The 27,500-nt window shown below is 44.3% G+C and overlaps 1 protein-coding gene across 1 annotated transcript in view; it reads left to right on the top strand.

The window, feature by feature from the left end:
* The window catches only part of LOC106570508 (voltage-gated delayed rectifier potassium channel KCNH8), a 125,329-nt gene that overhangs the window by 38,853 nt on the left and 58,976 nt on the right, over positions 1-27,500 (top strand). Inside the window, exons 2-6 of the mRNA XM_014142916.3 lie at positions 4,139-4,378; positions 6,722-6,853; positions 11,769-11,911; positions 16,409-16,643; positions 20,472-20,629. Of these exons, the coding sequence (XP_013998391.3) occupies positions 4,139-4,378; positions 6,722-6,853; positions 11,769-11,911; positions 16,409-16,643; positions 20,472-20,629 (908 nt within the window). The remainder of the gene's footprint in view (positions 1-4,138; positions 4,379-6,721; positions 6,854-11,768; positions 11,912-16,408; positions 16,644-20,471; positions 20,630-27,500) is intronic.

Below are 27,500 nucleotides of genomic sequence, written 5' to 3'. Positions count from 1 at the left end.
GGATGGGATTGCCTCCCATGGGTACAGGTGGAGGCAGCGAGAGCAGAGCGGCGACGAGAAGAGGAACTAGCCTGGCAACGAGGCAAGCACAAGAGGCAGCCCCCCCCCCCCCCCCCAGAAATTCACAGCCCGGTGCAATCTGTGCCCGCGCCCCCGCATTTGCAGAGCTAGGTTGAGCATTCAGCCAGGAAGGGTGGTGCCAGCTCAGCGCTCCTGGTCTCCAGTTCACCTTCTCGGTCCAGGATATCCTGCGCCAGTTCTACGCACTATGTCGCCAGTGCGCCTGCACAGCCCAGTTCGTCCTGCGCCCCGCACTTGCCGGGCTAAAGTAAGCATCCAGCCAGGACAGGTTGTGCCAGCCATAAGCTCCAGACCTCCAGGGCGCCTCCATGGCCCAGTATACCCTGTGCCTGCTCTGCGCACCCGGCCTCGAGCGACGTTCCCTAGTCCAGAGCTCTCAGCGACATTCCCCAGTCCGGAGCCTCCAGCGACGTTCCCTAGTCCGGTGAGACCTGTTCCGGCTCCACGTATGAAGCCTCCAGTGATGATCCATGGCCCGGAGCCTGTAGGGATAATCCATGGCCCGGAGCCTCCAGTGATAATCCATGGCCCGGAGCCTCCAGTGGTAATCCATGGCCCGGAGCCTCCAGTGGTGATCCATGGCACGGAGCCTGCAGTGATGATCCATGGCATGGAGCCTGTAGCGACGGTCCCCAGTCCGGAACCTCCTGAGACGGTCCCCAGTCCGGAACCTCCAGCGACGGCCTGCAGCCCGGAGTCTTCAGCGGCGGTCTGCAGTCCGGTGGTACAGAAGCAGAGGGATCAGCGGGCGGAGCGGGGATTACGCCCCGAACCGGAGCCGCCTCTTCTGCTGGAGGATCCGCTGGATAATAAGGTTCTGTGTACTGCACCAGAGCTGCCATAGACACTTGTCACCCTCCCTCCCTACCCTCCCTTTTTTCTTTTGTTGTTTAGGTGCATTCGTAGTCTGCACCTTTGGGGGGGGTACTGTCACATCCTGACCATAGTAAGTTGTTATTTTCTATGGTAGAGTAGGTCAGGGTATGACGGGGGTTTTCTAGTTTAGTATTTCTATGTTGGTTTCTAGTTTTTGTATTTCTATGTTGGGCTTTGTTTGAGATGATCTCCAATTAGAGGCAGCTGGTCCTCGTTGTCTCTAATTGGAGGTCATATTTAAGTTGGTGTTTGTCCCACCTGGGTTTGTGGGAGATTAATTTTGAGTAGTGTATGTTTCACCTCTGCGTCATGGTTTGTTTTTGTCATTCAGTTTATTTATGTATTGCATAGTTTCACAGTATAAATAAAATGTGGAACAACACACACGCTGCACTTTGGTCTGCTTCTCCTTACGACAACCGTGACAGGCAGACACACCTTCCACCCGCCTCTCCTCACCCACACAGCCTCCTCCTCCTCACACCCTCCTCCCCTCAGCCTCACAGCCTCCTCCCCAGCCTACCGATCTCTGGTTGAGGTCAAATTTCTTTACGAGGAGTAAACGTGATGCTCGTGAATTTGCACGTCCAATGTAAGTGGTAACGACAAGTCGAAATCCACTACTTAGCCTAATTATTGTTTTCTGACACATTCAGTGATTTTTCTTTCACAAGTTTCACATATGCGGAGTTGTGACGCATAGGCTATTTACTGTGCGTTGATTGACAACTGAACAGCAACTATTCACTAGTTTATAAAAGGTGTGGAACTGACTGAATAAAGTCGATCTCCTGTATCTCTTTGCCATTCATGGTTATATGTCCATGGCATCACATCGGGACAAGTCAACCAAAGGATTTCCTAGGTTTCCTTTCCTAGGATGTCTTGTCAGACAGTGACACTAAAGTGAGAACTCTTGTCTCATCAGTCAGTGTAGCCTACCGAATCGTATCAGTGAGGGAGCTGTTCATTTGGCTCCCTAATTAGCATAGGCTACTGGTAGGCCTAGGGTTTTTGGAGATTATCTGCAGATAAATTCTGAAAACATTAGATGAAGATGGTGAATCATCACTGCAGGAACAATAGGTAGTGGAGAGCCTCATGCAGGTCCAAATATAATTAGGGCCCTCACTGAATCCATAAAATGGAATTCAACAATATTCCAAAATGTTTTGACCTTAGTAGGGAATCAACTAAAAGTATTAAAAATAAATTAAGGCGCTCCAAGATTATCACAATACATGAACAGAATGCATCAGTGATTTGTATTTCCTGCACATTTCTGAAGAGGCAATGAGAATGCCCATGTGTGTGCCGTAGCCGTTAGCGATGAATCTTCTCAGTTAAATGTTAACTACAAAGTAGCCTATGCTTACCTGACAGAATGATATCATGATTATTTTCATCAATCCAGTGGGTATTTGTTTAGCAAACTCTATCATCACAAAAACGCTGCCGAACAACAGCTTCTTGCTAGGTGTGCACTAATCTCTCAGATTTTTCCCAACTGGAGTCCTTTCCACTTCTCTCAGGGGTATTCTCAAATCAGCACTGTCTAAACCAGGGCGTATTCACTTTGCCTGGCTAATCAGACTTCTTGCTCCAGCCAAACTCTACGCCACACCCACAGATGTTACTTTCTTCTCTGCAATGAGTCTGGATCTGAGTACCTCCCAGACCCTTCACTGAATGCGAACACATTCGGGGATGTCTGATTGGTCCAGAAACCGATGGGTAGGGCCAGATACAGTACATGCGTCATTGGCTCTGATACTCTGATTGGTTAGACACGATCCAATCGCTGATTACTTTGTTTTGTACAACCCCCCTCGGGCCCCTCGTGCCCCTCGTCACCACAAGCGACTTCAATGATGGCAGTCTCAGACTAAAGTATGTAGTGAACGACAGAGCAGCGGAAGAATTTAGTGTGAGTCATCAGGCTAGGATTCATTAAAAACCAAACGGAAGAAAACTACAAATACCAAGGTGTCTGGTTAGTCTGTAAACTACAAATACCAAGGTGTCTGGTTAGACTGTAAACTACAAATACCTAGGTGTCTGGTTAGACAGTAAACTACAAATACCTAGGTGTCTGGTTAGACTATAAACGCTCCTTCCTGACACACATTAAGCATCTCTAATCCAAAATTAAATCTAGAATCGGCTTCCTATTTAGCAACAAAGCCTCCTTCACTCATGCTGCCAAACATACCCTAGTAAAACTGACTATGCTACCGATCCTTGACTTCGGCGATGTCATTTACAAAATAGCCTCCAACACTCTACTCAGCAAATTGGATGTAGTCTATCACAGTGCTATCTGTTTAGTTACCAAAACCCCATATACTACCCACCACTGTGACCTGTATGCTCTTGTTGGCTGGCCCTCACATATACGTCGCCAAACCCACTGGCTCCAGGTCATCTATAAGTCTATGCTATGTAAAGCCCCACCTTATCTCAGCTCACTGGTCACCATAGCAACACGCACCCGTAGCACGCGCTCCAGCAGGTATATTTCACTGGTCACCCCCATAGCAAACACTTCCTTTGGCTGCCTTTCCTACCAGTTCTCTGCTGCCAATGACTGGAACGAATTGAAAAAATTACTGAAGCTGGAGTCTTATATCTCCCTCTCTAACTTTAAGCATCAGCTGTCAGAGCAGCTTACCGATCACTGTACCTGTACACAGCCAATCTGTAAATAGCACAGCCAACTACCTCATCCCCATATTGTTACTTATCCTCTTGCTCCTTCACGCCCCAGTATCTCTACTTGCACATCATCATCTGCACATCTATCACTCCAGTGTTAATGCTAAATTGTAATTATTTCGCCTCCATGGCGTATTTATTGTCTTACCTCCCTACTCTTCTACATTTGCATACACTGTACATAGATTTTTCTATTGTGTTATTGACTGTACGTTTGTTTATGTGTAACTCTGTGTTGTTATTTTTGTCGCACTGCTTTGCTTTATCTTAGCCAGGTCGCAGTTGATGAGAACTTGTTCTCAACTGGCCTACCTGGTTAAATAAAGGTGAAATTAAAATAAAAAAAATAAAAAACTGAACTTGTCCAATAAGAAACTCTCATCTTCATTGCTAAATGTTTTGCTATGATGTACACTAATGAATGCCACCCTGTATTCTAACCTGTCTTTATCTTTGATTCCACCAGACAGCAACTTCATCCTGGCTAATGCCCAGGTGTCCAAGGCCCAAGGCTTCCCCATCGTCTACTGTTCTGATGGCTTCTGTGAGCTCACAGGCTTCTCCCGCGCTGAGGTCATGCAGAAGAGCTGTGCCTGTAAGTTCCTGTATGGCCCAGAGAGCAGCGAGACCATCATCCTCAGCATCGACGACGCCCTGGATGAACGGAAGGACTTCAAGGAAGAAATCATGTTCTACAAAAAGGCTGGTAAGGAAAGGGGCGGGGGCTAATCTCCTGTCTCCTGCACTAATCTGAAGACTCAGGATAGGTGAAAGTGTACTGACTTGTTCAGTTCTTTCACACCAATATTCTGGCAACAACGTCAATATGTAGTGCTACCAAGCTTAGTTGCTCATATACAATTTGACAAAGGTTAAATGGACACTTATTTAAAGAAGGATGTTTAAGCCGTGAGACAACAGGCTTCTCCTGTTGCTCCTGTATAGCTGGAGTGTTCCCATTTAGACCAGTATAGATGGATGAGTGGGTGGATTGAAGGAGGGAGGGAGGGAAGTAAGCTGTGATTGGAAACATGGTCAGGTCTCCTAATAAGCCTATGAAATGCAAACATCTCTCTCTGATATGCCCTGTGATTATTACTGAAAACCCATATCTTAAAGGGCAATTCCGCCACTTTTCAACCTCATATGTATCATCTTCAGCACCAAACCAGTGTCTACATATGTGAAACACAATGTCTCTATGACCTGTGGTTAAAAAGAAGAAAGGCCAAGCAAAAAAAAATGCTTCTCTGTGACATCACAAAACTGGGATCTTCAAAACCTGCAAAGAATTTCTAGTCCAAGTGTTTTCTTACTCCTCATGTCACTGTGAATCTCATAGTGTTTGAAAATCACTGTTTTTAAAATCTTTTAACTTTTGATGTCATCGGGTAGCACTTTTTAACTTTATATTTTTTTCTCAAAGAAAATCGTTTTTTTCACATATATTGACACTGGTATTGTGTTGGAGATAATGACCATGAGGTTGAAAAGTGGTGGAGCTGTCCTTTAACACATGAAACTTTAATAACACTCAGCACTGGTGACTGGCTGCTCTCTTTCTCTCTCTCTCGCTCTCTCTATCTCTGCTTATTGTGTCAAGTAATTATCTTTTAGTTTTCTCATGATTTGGTTGGGTCTAATTGTGTTGCTGTCCTGGGCCTGTTTGTGTTAGTGAACGGAGCCCCAGAACCAGCTTGCTTAGGGGAATCACTTCCTTTTAGGTGGTTGTAGAGTTTAAGGGCTCATTTCTGGATTTTGATGATTAGCAGGTATTGGCCTAATTCCACTCTGCATGCATTATCTGGTGTTACTCATTGTACACAGAGGATATTTTTGCAGAATTCTGCATGCCGTGTCTCAATTTGGTGTTTGTCCCATATCTCTCTCTCTATCACGCTCTCTATCGCTCTCTCTGTCTTTCTCTCTCTCTCTTTATCGCTCTCTCTGTCTCTCTATCACTTTCTCTGTCTTTCTCTCACTCTCACTCTCTATTTCTTTATTTTGCTCTCTCTTTATTTCTCTCTCTCTCACACAATCACTCTGTATCTCTCTCTCTATCTCCCTGTCTTTCTCTCTCTCTGTCTCCCCTCATCCATCTCTTATTCCGTCTCTGTCATTTTCTCTCTCGCTCTCCCTCATTCTCTCTCCTTCTCCCTCCCCCTCACTCAGTCTTTCATTCAATCTAATCAGAATCATTTAAGGTGGAGTCGTAGATGTAGGTTTCCCTCTGTCTTTGCCTGCCTGTGACTGTTCCTTCAGAATCAGATGGTTTACTGTGTGTTTGATGGTGAATATCTCTCTGTCAGAGAGGATCAGAGAGAGTTGTGATTGAGACATTACCAGCAGGGAGGTTTGAGAGAGAGAGAGAGAGAGAGAGAGAGAGAGAGAGAGCGAGCTCAGCAGGAATCTCCTTCTACACCCTATTCTTGACTGAGAACACATTCATACATGTCCGCACTTACATACTGAACTACACATATTTACATAATTTCACCTCAATTTCTCAGATTTGACCATATTTACCACGATTGCGTCGTTCATGCTGAGATCCCCTGACTTAGGGATGGGCTCATTCCTCATTGTAACATTTCAAATCCAAAGTGCTGGAGTACAGAGCCAAAACAACCAAAAATGTGTCATTGTCTCGCTGTGTTATACCTCGCTGTATTTTCATGATTCAGAGTACAATGTGTGGTTTGTAGCAGTAACTTGATTTGTGATGTGATTATAACATGTGCAGTGTATGATAGAACATGTTGGAGATCTGAATCTGACGATCTGAAAACCAACCAATCAGAAGTTGAGCATCATTTCAGATGATTGGTCACATATAGCATGTATGTACTGTAGTATGGCTCGGGGTCGAAGTGTCCCTCAGGTACAGATCTAGGATCAGCTTCCCCTCCCCCAATCCTAATGTTAACCATCAGTGGTGAAATGCAAAACTGACCCAAGATCAGTGTCTTGGGTCAACTTGACCCTACTCCGATATGTGCTTATCACTTGTATAATGTGTTGTCTGTGTGTGTGTGTCTGTCTACTGCAGCGTCATTGTTCTGGTGCCTGCTGGAAATTGTCCCCATTAAGAATGAGAAGGGAGACGTGGTGCTCTTCCTGGCTTCATTTAAAGACATCACAGACAACAAGGCCAAGGCCATCACAGAGGGCAAGAGAGAAGGTTAGAGTGTTTGTGTGTGTGTGTGTGTGTGTGTGTGTGTGTGTGTGTGTGTGTGTGTGTGTGTGTGTGTGTGTGTGTGTGTGTGTGTGTGTGTGTGTGTCTGCGCAAGAGTGTTCATCTTAGTGTTGTGTCTGTAGCATGTCTGTGTGTTCGTCACAGGAGGTTGGTGCCACCTTAATTGGGGAGGACGGGCATCTGGTAATGGCTGGATTGGAAAATGTGGAACGGTATCAACAACATCAAACACATGGTTTCCATTCCTTTCGCTCCGTTCTAACCATTATTATGAGCCATCCTCCCCTCAGCAGCCTCCACTGGTGTGCGAGTGTGTGTGTGTGTGTGTGTGTGTGTGTGTGTGTGTGTGTGTGTGTGTGTGTGTGTGTGTGTGTGTGTGTGTGTGTGTGTGTGTGTGTGTGTGTGTGTTGTGTGTTGTAATGTGTATCTAAAGTCAGTAATTTGATTTCTCATTCCTCCTCTCTTCCCCTCATGCGTTTGTGTCAAATTACTTTCATTAATGTAAATAACAACAAAAATAAAAACATGCTTTATTTTTACTCACAGAATGATGTACTTTTTACACAAAGATAAGGGCTGATGCTGCTCATGCTTATAGTGAAAGACAAAAGTGGGGAATAATGACTGTGGATTTGACATATTGTTCTACATTAAATCTGCATTTTAATCTCAAACATTTGCATTTGAAAGGTTATCAGCATCGGTACTGAGATAACAGAAAATATAGCTCTGCAGAAGGGTGTGTTTCTGTCTGTATTGCTAAAGCAATGCATAGGTCATCTCAGTCCAGGCAGGGGAAACCCATCTTAACACTTGCTCAACAAGATCTCACGGTTTGACCAGTTTGACTTCAGATTCTGACGTTTATCCACGTTTCTCCAAACGTCAAATTTCGAAGTGTTTATGACACCCTGGGTTGACTCCTGCTCAGCATCGTTCCGTTTCTCCAAATGTCACATTTTGACGTTAAGGAGATTGTCCGGTACTTCTGCATACTTTTTAGCCAGTCGTTTTGAAAGTAGCACTCACAAGCCCCCCCAAAATGTACGTACTACGTCACATATCTCTAGAGATGTGCACCACGTCATTGCTCTCTCTCTGCTGTGTCGACTGAGCCGTTGGGCCCGCCCTGCAACCTCATTGGATAATGCTGGGCAGGTCTCTTAATGCTGTTCTAGACATCCTGAGGACATGGACAGACGTCCAATTTTGAAGTCAATCTTGAGCGATCTGCCTGCGCATGCACGCACGCACGCACACAGACATACTCGCACACACATACACATACACTTACACAAACAGACACACACATACACACACACACACACATTGATAACCCAGTTAGTTCACACTTGGTCTAGCCTTCAGGCAGATTGGACAGGGGAACCCAATCTCTCTGTCGTCCACAACCCCTCCTTCCCTTTCTCCCTCTGTCCCTCTCTCCCTCTCTCTCTCTCCCTCCTTCCCACATTCGCTCCATTTTAATTTGTCTCTCTCACTTTCTCTTGATTTCTCTCTACCTTAGTCTCTTCCAATTTCCCTCTCTTTCTTTCTCTCTCTCTCTCTCTCTCTCTCTCTCTCTCTCTCTCTCCCTCCCTCCCTCCCTCCCTCCCTCCACATCTCTCCCTACCCACCTCTTTGTCCCTCCCTCCCCATCTCTCCCTACCTACCTCTCTGTCCTCCCCTCTCCTCTTCCCATATCTCTCTTTCTTTATCCTACCTATCTCTCACTTTATCTCGGTCTTAACCTTTAACTCTCCATACCTCCTCCTCTCTCCCCCGCTGTCTGACCTCCCTGGTTGTAAAGTGAGGGGAAATTCATTAGATCAGAAAATAAGTGTATCTCTGTCTCCGTGGTATTACCGTGGTCCGTCCCCCAAGGCTCCCTGGCTTTATGGATGAGTTCTGTCTGTTCGCCTCGTCTGGGGTCCACACACACACACACACACACACACACACACACACACACACACACACACACACACACACCACACACACCACACACACCACACACACCACACACACACACACACACACACACACACACACACACACACACACACACACACACACACACACACACACACACACACACACACACACACACACACACACACACACATTATACACATGATAAGCAGGGTAAAGTTGCCCCTAGACACAGACACTCAAAAGCAGTTATCACCTTGGTTCTGGGGGAAGGACCAGATATTACTGATATCTCCCTAGAGCAACACAGGTGTCTTCTTCTCCTCTAGCAATAAAATGCATACTCTTAATACCTCTGTCCTCTATCAGAGACAAACACACACATGTACACACGCACGCACTCACACACTTACACATTCACACACTCATGCCTAGCCCCAACTTCTAGTCCTCCATAACAAATCAGTAGGCCTTACCAATCACACCACAGTAGAATAAGACAATATGTTTTTAAATTATTATTCAAAACAGTTTTATATAGAAACTCCCACTTTGTCATTACAGATCAATAGTTTGAGCTGAAAAGTAGAAATGGGGCCATGATTACTTTTTTCTTTAAATTCAGGAAAATGTCTAAACGTTTCTGTGATATGTAAATTACCCCTTCTGTTACATCAGCCAGGTCACCCGTGATACAAGTCAGTATTCGACATCCATCCATGTCTGAGGACGTCGGGAGAATACGTGGAAACAGGCCACTAGGGGCAACAGTGAGTGCTGTTACCTTCAAAATAGTTTTCAGTTTTGCCAGGTTGTTGTGGATGGCGATCACTGATGGGCTTAAGCATCAGCCTTTGTTTCCAAAGGTTCAAGTTTGAATCCAGCGATAGAAAGTTGTTTTTGATATTTCTGTTTTAAAGCTATCCCAAACCTTAATAACTATTACCTTAACCATTCAGAGTTTTTTATTTTTTATTTTTTTTATTTCACCTTTATTTAACCAGGTAGGCTAGTTGAGAACAAGTTCTCATTTGCAACTGCGACCTGGCCAAGATAAAGCATAGCAGTTAGACACATACAACACAGTTACACATGGAATGAACAAAACATACAGTCAATAATACAGTAGAAAAAAAGAAAACAAAAAGTCTATATACAGTGTGTGCAAATTAGGTAAAATAAGGGAATTAAGGCAATAAATAGGCCATGGTGGCAAAGTAATTACAATATGGCAATTAAACACTGGAATGGTAGATGTGCAAAAGATGGATGTGCAAGTAGAGATACTGGGGTGCAAAAGGAGAAGAATAAATAAATAAATACAGTATGGGGATGAGGTAGATAGATGGGCTGTATACAGATGGGCTATGAACAGGTGCAGTGATCTGTGAACTGCTCTGACAGCTGGTGGTTAAAGCTAGTGAGGGAGATGGAAATCTCCAGCTTCAGAGATTTTTGCAGTTCGTTCCAGTCATTGGCAGAAGAGAACTGGAAGGAAAGGCGACCAAAGGAGGAATTGGCTTTGGGGGTGACCAGTGAGATATACCTGCTGGAGCGCATGCTACGAGTGGGTGCTGCTCTGGTGACCAGCGAGCTGAGATAAGGCGGGGCTTTACCTAGCAGAGACTTGTAGATAACCTGTAGCCAGTGGGTTTGGCGACGAGTATGAAGTGAGGGCAAGCCAACGAGAGTGTATAGGTCGCAATGGTGGGTAGTGTATGGGGCTTTGGTGACAAAATGGATGGCACTGTGATAGACTGCATCCAGTTTGTTGAGTAGAGTGTTGGAGGCTATTTTATAGATGACATCGCCGAAGTCGAGGATTGGTAGGATGGTCAGTTTTACGAGGGTATGTTTGGCAGCATGAGTGAAGGATGCTTTGTTGCGAAATAGGAAGCCGATTCTAGATTTAATTTTGGATTGGAGTTGCTTAATATGAGTCTGGAAGGAAAGTTTACAGTCTAGCCAGACACCCAGGTATTTGTAGTTGTCCACGTATCCTAAGTCAGAGCCGTCCAGAGTAGTGATGCTGGATTGTAGTGATGCAATGATCGGTTGAATAGCATGCATTTAGTTTTATTTGTGTTTAAGAGCAGTTGGAGGCCACGGAAGGAGAGTTGTATGGCATTGAAGCTCGTCTGGAGGTTAGTTAACACAGTGTCCAAAGAAGGGCCAGAAGTATACAGAATGGTGTCGTCCGCGTAGAGGTGGATAAGAGAATCACCAGCAGCAAGAGCGACATCATTGATGTATACAGAGAAGAGAGTCGGCCCAAGAATTGAACCCTGTGGCACCCCCATAGAGACTGCCGGACAACAGGCCCTCCGATTTCACACACTGAACTCTATCAGAGAAGTAGTTGGTGAACCAGGCAAGGCAATCATTTGAGAAACCAAGGCTGTTGAGTCTGCCAATAAGAATGTGGTGATTGACAGAGTCAAAAGCCTTGGCCAGGTCGATGAATACAGCTGCACAGTAATGTCTCTTATCGATGGCGGTTATGATATCGTTAAGGACCTTGAGCATGGCTGAGGTGCACCCATGACTGGCTCTGAAACCAGATTGCATAGCGGAGAAGGTACGGTGTGATTCAAAATGGTCGGTAATCTGTTTGTTAGTGCCTTACCTTAACCATTCAGAGTTAATGCCTTACCTTTAAGAATTTGGAGTTCATGCTTAACCTTAAACACTTTGAAATTTGAGGTTTGGAACAACTTAGAAATTAGACATTTGAGAAGATGGATGAATGTCTAACTGTGATGTGAGACCGTGAGTGCTGGTGGGTTACATATTAATTGTCACTGTAACTAGTGTTGATATGAAGCATTTCATCCAAACATCATTCTTTTCCCCTCTATTTTTTCCCTTCATTTTTCTATGAGCTTTTCCAGAGGGCCATGCAGTTTGATTGTACAGTAATACAGTCTGTCTGTGTGCATGCCTGCGTCTGTACATGCTTTTGTGTTTGCAGAGCGCCGACAAGGGCGTCTGAAGACTGGCTCTTCGTTCAGTTCGACTCGTCTGCGGAGCAGTACTGTACTCTACCACATCTCTGGTCACCTCCACAGCAAAGGCAACAAGAAGAGGAAGAAGAGCAAGATCAAACTCAATAAGGTAAGACACACCCTAACAACCAACACTACATCTTAACAACCAACACTACACACCCTAACAACCAACACTACACACCCTAACAACCAACACTACACACCCTAACAAACAACACTACACACCCTAACAACCAACACTACATCTTAACAACCAACACTACACACCCTAACAACCAACACTACACACCCTAACAAACAACACTACACACCCTAACAACCAACACTACACCTTAACAACAACACTACACACCCTAACAACCAACACTACACACCCTAACAAACAACACTACACACCCTAACAACCAACACTACACCTTAGCAACAACACTACACACCCTAACAACCAACACTACATCTTAACAACCAACACTACACACCCTAACAACCAACACTACACACCCTAACAACCAACACTACACCTTAACAACAACACTACACACCCTAACAACCAACACTACACACCCTAACAAACAACACTACACACCCTAACAACCAACACTACACCTTAGCAACAACACTACACACCCTAACAACCAACACTACACACCCTAACAACCAACACTACACACCCTAACAAACAACATTACACACCCTAACAACCAACACTACACACCCTAACAACCAACACTACACATGATAACAACCAACACTACACACCATAACAACCAACACAACACGCCATAACAACCAACACTACACCTTAACAACAACACTACACACCCTAACAACCAACACTACACATGATAACAACCAACACTACACACCCTAACAAACAACACTACACCTTACCAACAACACTACACACCCTAACAACCACCACTACACACCCTAACAACCAACACTACACATGATAACAACCAACACAACACACCCTAGCAATCAACACTACACACCATAACAACAAACACTACACACCCTAACAACCAACATTAAGACGGCGCCGTAGAAGAAGGCTGACGTTTAACGTGTCCCTAACCGATTGTGTTTTTTTGTTTGTTTCTTTGTGTTGTTTGTAACTTATTTTGCAACTTATTTTGTACATAATGTTGCTGCCCATCTCTTAAGACCGAAAACATCAGAACTGGACATCAGAACACTCACCACGAACTGGCAAAATCCTTTTTTTCCTTTAACGAGTCTGACGAGCCCGACGTGAATGACATACTGCTTTCCTGTAAACAGGCCCAGATCCCCGTCCTTTGCGTGAAGAGAAGGCGGAGAAAAAGGGGCCGGAGGGCGGGCTGCCTTCTGAGAATTCGTCGGCGATCAAATAAACCCCCACTTCCTTCCATTCTACTAGCAAACGTGCAACCTTTGGAAAATAAAATCGATGACCTACACGGAAGATTAAACTACCAACGGGACATTCAAAACTGTAATAGCTTATGCTTCACGGAGTCGTGGCTGAACGATGACATTATCAACATACAGCTGGCTGGTTATACACAGGATAGAACAGCGTCGTCTGGTAAGACAAGGGGCGGCGGACTATGTATTTTTGTAAATAACAGCTGGTGCACGATATCAAAGGAAGTCTCGAGGTTTGCTTGCATGAGGTAGAGTATCTCATGAGAAGTTGTAGACCACACTATCTACCTAGAGAGTTTTCATCTGTATTTTTTGTAGCTGTCTACATACCACCACAGGCTGAAGCTGGCACTAAGACCGCACTCAATGAGCTGTATTTCACCATAAGCAAACGGGAAAACGCTCACTCAGAGGTGGCGCTCCTAGTGGCCGGGGACTTTAATGGGAAACTTAAATCTGTCTTACCAAATTTCTATCAGCATGTTAAATGTGCAACCAGAGCAAAAAGAACTCTGGAACACCTTTACTCCACACACAGAGACACGTACAAAGCTCTCCCTCGCTCTCCATTTGGCAAATCTGACCATAATTCTATCCTGCTGATTCCTGTTACAAACAAAAATTAAAGCAGGAAGCAACCAGTGACTCGATCAATAGAAAAGTGGTCAGATGAAACAGATACTAAGCTACAGGACTGTTTTGCTAGCACAGACTGGAATATGTTCCGGGATTCCTCCGATGGCATTGAGGAGTACACCACATCAGTCATTGGCTTCATCAATAAATGCATCAATGACGTCATCCCTACAGTGACCATATGTACATACCCCAACCAGAAGCCATGGATTGCAGGCAACATCCGCACTGAGCTAAAGGCTAGAGCGTGCGCTTTCAAGGAGCGGGACTCTAACCCAGAAGGTTAGAATAAATCCCGCTATCCCCTCCGACGAATCATCAAACAGGAAAAGCGTCAATACAGGATTAAGATTGAATCATATTACACTGGTTATGACGCCCGTCGGATGTGGGAGGGCTTGCAAACCATTACAGACTACAAACAGAAGCACAGCCGAGAGCTGCCCAGTGACACAAGCCTACCAGACGAGCTAAACTACTTCTATGCTCGCTTCAAGGCAAATAACACTGAAACATGCATGAGAGCACCAGCTGTTCCTGAAGACTGTGTGATCACACTCTCTGCAGCTGATGTGAGTAAGACCTTCAAACAGGTCAACATTCACAAGGCCGCAGGGCCAGATGGATTACCAGGACGTGAACTGCGAGCATGCGCTGACCAACTGGCATGTGTCTTCACTGACATTTTCAACCTCTCCCTGTCCGAGTCTGTAATACCAACATATTTTAAGCAGACCACCATAGTCCCTGTGCCCAAGAACACTAAGGAAACCTGCCTAAATGACTACCAACCCGTAGCACTCACGTAAGTAACCATGAAGTGCTTTGAAAGGCTGGTCATGACTCACATCAACAACCATTGATGTGAGAAATCTCTACTGCAATCCACACTGCCCACCTATGTGAGAATGCTGTTCATTGACTACAGCTCAGCGTTCATTAGCATAGTGCCCTCAAAGCTCATCAATAAGCTATGGACCCTGGGACTAAACACCTCCCTCTGCAACTGGATCGTGGACTTCCTGCCGGGCCGCCCCCAGATGGTAAGGGTAGGTAACAACACATCCGTCACGCTGATCCTCAACACGGGGGCCCCTCAGGGGTGCATGCTCAGTCCCCTCCTGTACTCCCTGTTCACTCATGACTGCACGGCCAAGCACGACTCCATCACCATCATGAGGTTTGCCGATGACACAACAGTGGTAGGCCTGATCACCGACAACGACGAGACAGCCGATAGGGAGGAGGTCAGAAACCTGGCCGTGTGGTGCCAGGACAACAACGTGATCAAGACAAAGGAGATGATTGTGGACTACAGGAAAAGGTGCAACGAGCACGCCCCCATTATCATCGACGGGGCTGCAGTGGAGCAGGCTGAGAGCTTCAAGTTCCTTGGTGTCCACATCACCAACAAACCAACATGGTCCAAGCACACCAAGACAGTCGTGAAGAGGGCACGACAAAACCTATTCGCCCTCAGATTTGGCATGGGTCCTCAGATCCTCAAAAGGTTCTACAGCTGCACCATCGAGAGCATCCTGACTGGTTGCATCACTGCCTGGTATGGCAACTGCTCGGCCTCCGACCGCAAGGCACTACAGAGGGTAGTGCGAACGACCCAATACATCACTGGGGCCAAGCTTCCTGCCATCCAGGACCTCTGTACCAGGCGGTGTCAGAGGAATGCCCTAAAAATTGTCAAAGACTCCAGCCACCCTAGTCATAGACTGTTCTCTCTGCAATCACATGGCAAGCGGTACCGGAGCGCCAAATCTAGATCCAAGAGGCTTCTAAACAGCTTCTACTCCCAAGCCATGAGACTCTTGAACATCTAATCAAATGGCTTTATGCAATTTCTACATCAATCTTTTGACTATTGAATGAATGATATAACGTATAGCCCTTGATTATTGAAGAATATAACTTATAAATCACTCATGTGCTTAGTTCAACTGTCGTACAATGTGTCACATTAGAACCCCAAATATAAGCTTGTTTTATTCCATTGTCTGTAAAATGAACTTTGTGTAGCTTCGAAACATGGTTCAAACTGTCATTTTGATCTGATGCATGGTCAGTCCTTGTATCCATAGATCTGTCTATGAATAGTTACAATTCTCCAGCCCCATCCCTTAGCTGTTAACCAAAACATTAGCTGGGTGACCACTTTGTTTTTGTTTGACCTGCAGATTTCCTTTTTAAAGATCTGTCTTTTCGATATTCTTCCTATCTCCTTTGATTAAGAAACATGTTTTTGATAACAACCCTAACTCGCCAACAAACTTAAATACTTTACTCAGACAGTTTTCTTTGCATCCCAAATGTATTATGGACCCCCCTTTCTACTTCCATCTACTTTCACCCAATCAGAATATGTTCCCCTCTACTTTCATCCAATCAGAATGCGTTACCCTCTATTTTCAGCTAATCAGAATGTCTTCCCCTCTACTTTCATCCAATCAGAATGTGTTACCCTCTATTTTCAGCTAATCAGAATGTCTTCCCCTCTACTTTCCTCCAATCAGAATGTGTATCCCCTCTCCTTTCATCCAATCAGAATGTGTTTGGGGACCCCCCTGCTCTGCCGGAGTACAAGGTGGCGGATGCCAAGAAGTCCAAGTTCATCTTGCTTCACTTCAGCACCTTCAAGGCGGGTTGGGATTGGCTGATCCTGCTGGCCACCTTCTACGTTGCCGTGACAGTGCCCTACAACGTCTGCTTCATCGGAGACGATGACCTCACCAGGAGCACTACAGTCAGCGACATCGCTGTGGAGATACTCTTTATTATAGGTATAAGGGAGGGTCATATGTGTGTGTGGGAGGGGGGTTACGTGGCATGGGGTTAGGCTTATGGTTGGGTTGGGGTTAGGCTTAGGGTTAGGGCTAAGGTTAGGCTTTGGTTAGGGTTAGGCTTTGGTTAGGGACAGTGTTAGGGTCAGTGAAAGGGTTATGGTTAGGGTTAGGGACAGTGTTAGGGTCAGTGAAAGGGTTATGGTTAGGGTTAGGGACAGTGTTAAGGTCAGAGAAAGGGTTATGGTTAGGGTTAGGGACAGTGTTAAGGTCAGAGAAAGGGTTATGGTTAGGGTTAGGGACAGTGTTAGGGTCAGTGAAAGGGTTATGGTTAGGGTTAGGGACAGTGTTAGGGTCAGGGAAAGGGTTAGGGTTAGGGACAGTGTTAGGGTCAGAGAAAGGGTTATGGTTAGGGTTAGGGACAGTGTTAGGGTCAGAGAAAGGGTTATGGTTAGGGTTAGGGACAGTGTTAGGGTCAGTGAAAGGGTTATGGTTAGGGTTAGGGACAGTGTTAGGGTCAGTGAAAGGGTTATGGTTAGGGTTAGGGACAGTGTTAGGGTCAGAGAAAGGGTTATGGTTAGGGTTAGGGACAGTGTTAGGGTCAGTGAAAGGGTTATGGTTAGGGTTAGGGACAGTGTTAAGGTCAGAGAAAGGGTTATGGTTAGGGTTAGGGACAGTGTTAGGGTCAGTGAAAGGGTTATGGTTAGGGTTAGGGACAGTGTTAAGGTCAGAGAAAGGGTTATGGTTAGGGTTAGGGACAGTGTTAGGGTCAGAGAAAGGGTTATGGTTAGGGTTAGGGACAGTGTTAAGGTCAGAGAAAGGGTTATGGTTAGGGTTAGGGACAGTGTTAGGGTCAGTGAAAGGGTTATGGTTAGGGTTAGGGACAGTGTTAGGGTCAGAGAAAGGGTTATGGTTAGGGTTAGGGACAGTGTTAGGGTCAGTGAAAGGGTTATGGTTAGGGTTAGGGACAGTGTTAGGGTCAGTGAAAGGGTTATGGTTAGGGTTAGGGACAGTGTTAAGGTCAGAGAAAGGGTTATGGTTAGGGTTAGGGACAGTGTTAGGGTCAGTGAAAGGGTTAAGGTTAGGGTTAGGGACAGTGTTAGGGTCAGTGAAAGGGTTAAGGTTAGGGTTAGGGACAGTGTTAGGGTCAGAGAAAGGGTTATGGTTAGGGACAGTGTTAGGGTCAGAGAAAGGGTTATGGTTAGGGTTAGGGACAGTGTTAGGGTCAGTGAAAGGGTTAAGGTTAGGGACAGTGTTAGGGTCAGGGAAAGGGTTAAGGTTAGGGACAGTGTGTATAGTTTGTTGTCCAGCAGCTCAGTAACCTCAGTAACACTGATAGTGTATTTGTGTGTACTGGGTTAGGGTTAGGGTTAGGGTTAAGGTTAGGGACAGTGTGTATAGTTTGTTGTCCAGCAGCTCAGTAACCTCAGTAACACTGATAGTGTATTTGTGTGTACTGGGTTAGGGTTAGGGTTAGGGTTAAGGTTAGGGACAGTGTGTATAGTTTGTTGTCCAGCAGCTCAGTAACCTCAGTAACACTGATAGTGTATTTGTGTGTACTGGGTTAGGGTTAGGGTTAGGGTTAAGGTTAGGGACAGTGTGTATAGTTTGTTGTCCAGCAGCTCAGTAACCTCAGTAACACTGATAGTGTATTTGTGTGTACTGGGTTAGGGTTAGGGTTAGGGTTAAGGTTAGGGACAGTGTGTATAGTTTGTTGTCCAGCAGCTCAGTAACCTCAGTAACACTGATAGTGTATTTGTGTGTACTGGGTTAGGGTTAGGGTTAGGGTTAAGGTTAGGGACAGTGTGTATAGTTTGTTGTCCAGCAGCTCAGTAACCTCAGTAACACTGATAGTGTATTTGTGTGTACTGGGTTAGGGTTAGGGTTAGGGTTAAGGTTAGGGACAGTGTGTATAGTTTGTTGTCCAGCAGCTCAGTAACCTCAGTAACACTGATAGTGTATTTGTGTGTACTGGGTTAGGGTTAGGGTTAGGGTTAGGGACAGTGTGTATAGTTTGTTGTCCAGCAGCTCAGTAACCTCAGTAACACTGATAGTGTATTTGTGTGTACTGGGTTAGGGTTAGGGTTAGGGTTAATGTTAGGGACAGTGTGTATAGTTTGTTGTCCAGCAGCTCAGTAACCTCAGTAACACTGATAGTGTATTTGTGTGTACTGGGTTAGGGTTAGGGTTAAGGTTAGGGACAGTGTGTATAGTTTGTTGTCCAGCAGCTCAGTAACCTCAGTAACACTGATAGTGTATTTGTGTGTACTGGGTTAGGGTTAGGGTTAGGGTTAAGGTTAGGGACAGTGTGTATAGTTTGTTGTCCAGCAGCTCAGTAACCTCAGTAACACTGATAGTGTATTTGTGTGTACTGGGTTAGGGTTAGGGTTAGGGACAGTGTGTATAGTTTGTTGTCCAGCAGCTCAGTAACCTCAGTAACACTGATAGTGTATTTGTGTGTACTGGGTTAGGGTTAGGGTTAGGGTTAAGGTTAGGGACAGTGTGTATAGTTTGTTGTCCAGCAGCTCAGTAACCTCAGTAACACTGATAGTGTATTTGTGTGTACTGGGTTAGGGTTAGGGTTAGGGACAGTGTGTATAGTTTGTTGTCCAGCAGCTCAGTAACCTCAGTAACACTGATAGTGTATTTGTGTGTACTGGGTTAGGGTTAGGGTTAAGGTTAGGGACAGTGTGTATAGTTTGTTGTCCAGCAGCTCAGTAACCTCAGTAACACTGATAGTGTATTTGTGTGTACTGGGTTAAGAGTTAGGGTTAGGGTTAGGGACAGTGTTAGGGTCAGGGAAAGGGTTAGGGTTAGGGACAGTGTGTATAGTTTGTTGTCCAGCAGCTCAGTAACCTCAGTAACACTGATAGTGTATTTGTGTGTACTGGGTTAGGGTTAGGGTTAGGGTTAGGGACAGTGTGTATAGTTTGTTGTCCAGCAGCTCAGTAACCTCAGTAACACTGATAGTGTATTTGTGTGTACTGGGTTAGGGTTAGGGTTAGGGTTAGGGACAGTGTGTATAGTTTGTTGTCCAGCAGCTCAGTAACCTCAGTAACACTGATAGTGTATTTGTGTGTACTGGGTTAGGGTTAGGGTTAGTGTTAGGGACAGTGTGTATAGTTTGTTGTCCAGCAGCTCAGTAACCTCAGTAACACTGATAGTGTATTTGTGTGTACTGGGTTAGGGTTAGGGTTAGGGACAGTGTGTATAGTTTGTTGTCCAGCAGCTCAGTAACCTCAGTAACACTGATAGTGTATTTGTGTGTACTGTTACGTTCCCGAAGGACAAACTCAAAATGTCACCGCTCACAGAAAAGGGAACTAATAAAAAGTCACTTGGACAACAAAGACAAAACAGAAAGGGGTTCATAATTGGTTGAAAGACACCCATGAAAGTTGGAATGTAACTGATAAGGGGTTCTTAAAGCCCAATACATTTGCATCAGAGGAAAAACTAAAGGAAATCAACTCACACTGATTTAGGATAGGGAGTAAAACGAATATAAATCAAAACTGGCTAAATAAAGTGGAAGCACTAACATGAGATGTAGCTCTCCCAACGTTGCCTCTTCCTGATACACTGGGCCAGTTGGGCCAGCTCAGGTGAAACATATCCTCACTAACGAGGTGTCTCCAATCAGTGTGTTTAAACTAACATAACCAACCTCAAAATGGATAGAGAAACCAAAACAGTACTTATTACATTATCTGATAGTAAATCATGGATCTGTAACCTTACACCCACCACTCTCTCCCTCCCTCTCCCTCTATCTATCTCCCTCTCTCCCTCCCTCTATCTCCCTCTCTCTCCCTCTTTTCCTCCCAGACATTGTGTTCAGTTTCCGTACCACGTACGTGAGTAAGTCTGGTCAGGTGATTTTCAGTGCACGGTTGATCTGCATCCACTACATGACCACGTGGTTCATCATTGACCTGGTCGCCGCGCTGCCCTTTGACCTCCTCTATGCCTTCAAAGTCAGCGTGGTGAGTTTTCTGATTGGTTGAAATCACTGTGATGCTGGGTGGTGTATTGTCATTAATTTAAAGAGGGAATGAAATGTTTTAGAAAGCATGGGTGAGTTTTTTTTTGCCAAATCACTGAAGAAGACATATTAAAACCTTTACATTTGCAAGGACTAGATTTTGTTTTAATACAGTACTGTATCTAGCCATTGTATCTGCCAAGCACATTCCATCTCATATTTGTTATGGTATCAATATCTAAAGCAATCCTAGACTTGACGCTCCGGTACCGCTTGCCATGCGGTAGCATAGAAAACAGTCTATGACTGGGGTGGCTGGAGTCTTTGACAATTTTTAGGGCCTTCCTCTGACACCGCCTTGTGTAGAGGTCCTGGACGGCAGGCAGCAGCTTAGCCCCAGTGATGTACTGGGCCGTATGCACTACCCTCTGTGGCCAATATACCACAGCTAAGGGCTGTTCTTACGCACAATGAAATGCGAAATGCCTGGATACAGCCCTTAGCCGTGATATTTTGGCCATATACCAAAAACCCCAGAGGTGCCTTACTGCTATTATAAACTGGTTATCAACGTAATTAGAAGAGTAAAAATAAATGTTTTGTCATACCCGTGGTATACGGTCTGATATACCACGGCTTTCGGCCAATTAGCATCTAGGGCTCGAACCACCGAGTTTATAGCTGTTTTAAAGCAGTGTCTCTTGATTGATTGGTAATATCTAATACAATGGTATTGTATTGTATTTACAGTACCTGGGCTGAGACACAACTGGCATTTGAAAAGAATGGATATTGTATTTACAGTTCCCGAGCTGAGACACAAGTGGCATTTGAAAAGAATGGATAGCAATGATTACTTTATAACACAGAGGAACTGGTGGTTTTCCTGCATGTGTTTCTGTGTATTGATTTCATATACAGCACAAGGAAAACAGTTCCATCACATTGTGCCATCAGAGCCTTTACTGTTCTAGTATAATAATACACTATATATACAAAAGTATGTGGACACCCCTTCAAATTAGTGGATTCGGCTATTTCAGCCACACCCGTTAAATGACCCAAAATGATGCCAGGAGAACGCTACCTGCCCCAATGCATAGTGCCAAATGTAAAGTTTGGTGGAGGAGGATAATGGTCTGGGGCTGTTTTTGATCATTCGGGCTAGGCTCCGTAGTTCCAGTGAAGGGAAATCTTAACGCTACAGCATACGATGACATTCTAGATGATTATTTTCTTCCAACTTTGTGGCAACAGTTTGGGGAAGGTCCTTTCCTGTTTCAGCATGACAATGCCCCCGTGCACAAAGCGAGGTCCATACAGAAATGGTTTGTCAAAATCGTTGTGGAAGAACTTGACTGGCCTGCACAGAGCCCTGACCTCAACCTCATCGAACACCTTTGGGATGAATTGGAACGCCGACTGTGAGCCAGGCTTAATCGACCAACATCAGTGTCGACCTCTCTAATGTCCTTGTGCCTGAATGTAAGCAAGTCCCAGCAGCAATATTCCAACACAGTGGAAAGCCTTCCCAGAAGAGTGGAGGCATTTATAGCTGCAAACTCCATATTAATGCCCATGATTTTGGAATGAGATGTTCGAAGAGCAGGTATCCATAGTTCCGTTGAGAACAGTTGTATGGCAAAACTGCAGATATTTAGCAAATTAGAACAATTTCAGCAATTGAAGGATGTTACCCAATTTGAAATGCTGCTCTCTGTGGCTGGGGAGTTTGGTTGGTTGTGTGGGTTAGTTTCCTTAAAGGGATCAGGAAGAATCAATCTCTGGTCAGATAGGTCTCTCCTCTACTTTGGGTCCACTAAATCGAATCAAATTGAACTGATATTTTGGACACATACACACACGTTAACGCATAATCAATCACTCATCACAGAGAATAACAGGAACAACCTGTGTAATTCTTTATAACATCATATGACAGCAGGAAATCAACAATGGAATCGCGCTGTGACTAATTGAGACTGGGTCAGGAGGGTGAGACAGAGAGAAAAAGAGGGAGAAGATACATGAAGACATAATGAAAAGAGCGAACACAAGAGAAAGAGAGACATAGACGGAGAAAGACAGAGAGCGAAAGGGGGGAGAAAATACATAGACAATGAGAGAGTAAATAATACAAGAGTAAATAATAAAAGAGTGAGAGAGGGAATGGTAAAGGTGAGATCGAGAGAAAGTTCATCAAAGAAAGAAAGGATAGAAATGGTGACAAGACAAAGAGACAGAGATCGAGAGGGAGAGAAGGAGAGAGGGAGAGAGGGAGAGAAAGGGAGAGAGGGAGAGAGGGAGAATGACAGGGTGCTCAAGTGCTCCGGGCGTAAGCACTGCTTGGTTCCAGACTCTATTAGTGAAAATACCATGGTGTCCCAGAGGACACTGGTTTGAGCATGCAGGCACCAGGGCCGGTGGCGACGATGCCAGGGGAGCCCAGCCACGCAGGGTAATTGTCAAGTGTTTGGAGTGATGTCCCTGCTCAGGCTGTAGGCCATATTTCACCAGAATGAGACAAGGGGTCCCTGTGCTGACTCTCCCTTTCTCTTTCTCTCTCTCTCTTCTCTCTCTCTCTCTCATTCTCATTCAGTTTCTCGATGTTCACTCTCTTCCCTTTGACCCTCCATTGTTTTCGTTTCAGTTTCTCCTTTCTCTTTGTCTTTTTCCATCTTCTCCTTCATCTTCTCCTTCTACCTCCACTCTCTCTCTTCCTCTCTCACTCTATTTATCTCTCTCTCTCTCTCTCTCTCTCTCTCTCTCTCTCTCTCTCTCTCTCTCTCTCTCTGCATAAGTAGTACAATATTTGTATTCTCAATTTCCATTCTCTGAAACCCAGTATTAAAGCAGGGATAGGAGTCAGGTGCATCTATCCCAGATGCATCTCATGTAGAATGGAGACACAGAGGAAGATCCCATAGAACACTCTTGGAACAAAGGGTTCCAAAAGGATTCTTCAGCTGTCCCCATATGAGAACCCTTTTCGGTTCCAGGTAGAACCCTTTTGTATTCCATGTAGAACCCTCTGTGGAAAGGGTTCTCCTATCGAGACAGTCGAGGAACCCTTTTAGGTTCTGGATAGTACCTTTTTTTCTAAGAGTATATTGACTCCGGTTAACTACTTCAAATTCCTAATCTACTGTATACAACAATGACTTCTATCCAACACTATGAAGATCAGAAGGTCAAAGTGCTATTATAATCCTGTAATGGTTCTAATGGTTATGGTGAAAATGGAAGGGATAACTGCCGCTCCCTCGCTCTCCAACCAACGTGCATGAATTGAGGAGCAAACTGAAGGAGAGAGGAGATTCAGATACTCTTGGAAGACTACAGAATTAAATTAAAAAAGCTTATTTTTTGTTAAAAGTATAAGAGACTTAACAATAAAGACTTTTTTTTGTTTTATTTAATTCCATTGTCTTCCAAGAGTTTCTAGTGGTTATGGTGTCATCGTTTCACTAAGGCCATTGGCAGTTCATCTCTTTATGAATACTTTATTGCTGGGATGATTATGACTCTTATGAATTCTGTCTTCAGAAGGCCCTAGAGGGATGGTTGATAAGTGAATGTCCCAGTTGCACAGTTCGCAGTATGGTTTCTCATTATTGTCTTAATCTTCTGTGGCTAATACAAAACAAATATTGTGTGGAATCAGTGGGAGGATGGCCTTCTCTGATTGGGTTGTGGAGCTGGGTGTGTGGCTGGAGGGAGCGAGATAATGATTGTTACAGCACTACCTTGGAAACAGTGTTGGGCAAAGCCATAGTTATAGAAATGGTAATTGTACACCTGGACAAGGAGAAATTTAAAATGGAAGAACAAAAGGAAGAATAAGTTTGATATAGAAGGTAGTGAGAGTGTGTTGGTGGTGAGAGATGTATACATCTATCAGGGCTCAGGCTAAGACCCAGACACAGGAGGCAGATACTACGAATCTCAGAGTTTATTTCAGTACAAGTGGCAGGCAATTGGTAGGTCAAGGCAGGCAAAGAGTCATTTACATTTACATTTTAGTCATTTAGCAGACGCTCTTATCCAGAGCGACTTACAGTAGTGAATGCATACATTTCATACAATTTCATACAATTTTTTTCTGTGCTGGCCCCCCGTGGGAATCGAACCCACAACCCTGGCGTTGCAAACACCATGCTCTACCAACTGCACATAATCCAAATCAAAGTCAGGCAGGTAGAGGACAGCAGGCAGGGTCAGGAAAGGCACAAAGGCCAAAACTGGGATGACTAGAAAAAGCCCCCAAAAATATTGACTTTAAAAAAAATATATATATACATTTATATAAATATAAAATAAAAAGTAAAAAGTAAATAAAATAAAAACCACACTGGTAGGACTTGACAGGACAAGACAAACTGGCAACAGACAAACAGAAAACGCAGGTATAAATACACATGAGGTAATTGGATACACCTGGAGGGGGGGTGGAGACGATCACAAGACAGGTGAAACAGATCAGGGTGTGACAACATCACCTGCGTTTCTCTCTCTCTCTCTCCTCTCTCTCTCTCTCTCTCTCTCTCTCTCTCTCTCTCTCTCTCTCTCTCTCTCTCTCTCTCTCTCTCTCTCTCTCTCTCTCTCTCTCTCTCTCTCTCTCTCTCTCTCTCTCTCTCAAATTCAACTCAATGGGCTTCATTGGCATGGGAAACAAAAGTTTACATTGCCAAAGCAAGTGAAATAGATAATGAACAAAAGTGAAATAAACAATAGAAAATGAACAGTAAACATTATTAACATTATCATGTCAATATACAGTGTTGTAACGATGTGCAAATGGTTAAAGTACAAAAGTGAAAAATAAATAAACAAATATGGGTTGTATTTACAATGGTGTTTGTTCTTCACTGGTTGTCCTTTCCTTGTGGAAACAGGTCACACATCTTGCTGCTGTGGTATTTCACCCAGTAGATATGGGAGTTTATCAAAATTGGATTTGTTTTTCAATTCTTTGTGGGTCTGTGTAATCTGAGGGAAATATGTGTCTCTAATATGGTCATACATTTGGCAGGAGGTTAGGAAGTGCAGCTCAGTTTCCACCTCATTTTGTGGGCAGTGTGCACATATCTTGTCTTCTCTTATTAAGAGCCAGGTCTGCCTACGGTGGCCACTCTCAATAGCAAGGCTATGCTCACTGTACATAGTCAAAGCTTTCCTTAAGTTTGGGTCAGTCACAGTGGTTAGGTATTCTGCCACTGAGTACTCTCTGTTTAGGGCCAAATAGCATTTTCGTTTACTCTATTTCTTTGTAAATTCATTCCAATGTGTCAAGTAATTATCTTTTTGTTTTCTCATGATTTGGTTGGGTCTAATTGTGTTGCTGTCCTGGGGCTCTGTGGGGTCTGTTTGTGTTTGTAAACAGAGCCCCAGGACCAGCTTGCTTAGGGGACTCTTCTCCAGGTTCATTTCTCTGTAGGTGATGGCTTTGTTATAGAAGATTTGAGAATCGCATCCTTTTAGGTGGATGTAGAATTGAAAGTCTCTTTTATGGATTTTTATAATTATGGAGTATCAACCTAATTCTGCTCTGCATGCATTATTTGGTGTTTTACATTGTACACAGAGGATGTTTTTGCTAAATTCTGCATACAGAGTCTAATTAACATGTAAAATGTTCCTTTTGATGGCATAGAAGGCCCTTCTTGCATTGTCTCTCAGATCGTTCACAGCTTTGTGGAAGTTACCTGTGGCCCTGATGTTTAGGCCAAGATATATATTGTTTTTTGTGTGCTCTAAGGAAATTTGTCTAGATGGAATATGTATTTAAAGTCCTGGCAACTGGACATTTTTTGGAACACCATTATTTTTGTGCTACTGAGATTTACTGTCCAGTCCCAGGTCTGACAGAATCTGTGCAGAAGATCTAGGTGCTGCTGTAGGCCCTCCTTGGTTGGGGACAGAAGCACCAGAAGCAGCCAACAGTAGACATTTGACTTCAGAATCTAGTAGGGTGAGGCTGGGTGCTGCAGACTTTTCTAGTGCCCTCACCAATTCGTTGATTTATATGTTGAAGAGGTTGGGACTAAAGCTGCATCCCTGTCTCACCCCCTGGCCCTGTGGGAAGAAATGTGAATGTTTTTTGACAATTTTAACAGCACACTTGTTGTTTGTGTACATGGATTTTATTATGTCGTATGTTTTTCCCCCAACACCGCTTTCCATCAATTTGTATAGCAGACCCTCATGCCAAATTGAGTCAAAAGCTTTTTTTGAAATCAACAAAGCATGAGAAGACTTTGCTTTTGTTTTGGTTTGTTTGTTTGTCAGTTAAGGTGTGCAAGGTGAATACATGGTCTGTGGTACGATAATTTGGTTAAAAGCCAATTTGACATTTCCTCAGTACATTGTTTCCACTGAGGAAATGTACGATGTCTCGTGATTGAGTATTGCTCTGTTCAAGTAGAGTGTGATTTTACTGTGATCTGACAGGGGTGTCAGTGGGCTGACTGTGAACGCTCTGAGAGAATTTGGCTTGACGTCAATGATAAAGTATTCTACAGTACTACTGCAAACAGATGAGCTATAGTTGTATGTACCGTAGGTGTACCTACCCACTGAGTCCCCTCGAAGCCTACCATTAACAACGTACATACCCAGCGTGCGACAGAGCTGCAGGAGTTGTGACACGTTTTTGTTGATTATGTTGTCGTAGGTTGTGTCTAGGGTGGCGTATGGGGGAGGGAACGCTGTCACCTTCAGGTAGGTGTTTGTCCCCTTGTTTGCTGAGGGTGTCAAGTTCTCGTCCAGTTCTCTTGTTTATAGTGTATTCTGAAAGTATTCAGACCATTTGACTGTTTCCGCATTTTGTTACGTTACAGCCTTATTCTAAAATTGATTAAATAATTTTTTTC

This window comes from Salmo salar, chromosome 14 (genome assembly GCF_965601325.2).
Source record: "Salmo salar chromosome 14, fSalSal1, whole genome shotgun sequence".
Lineage (NCBI taxonomy): Eukaryota > Metazoa > Chordata > Actinopteri > Salmoniformes > Salmonidae > Salmo > Salmo salar.
This window is presented reverse-complemented; position numbering and strand designations above follow the sequence as displayed.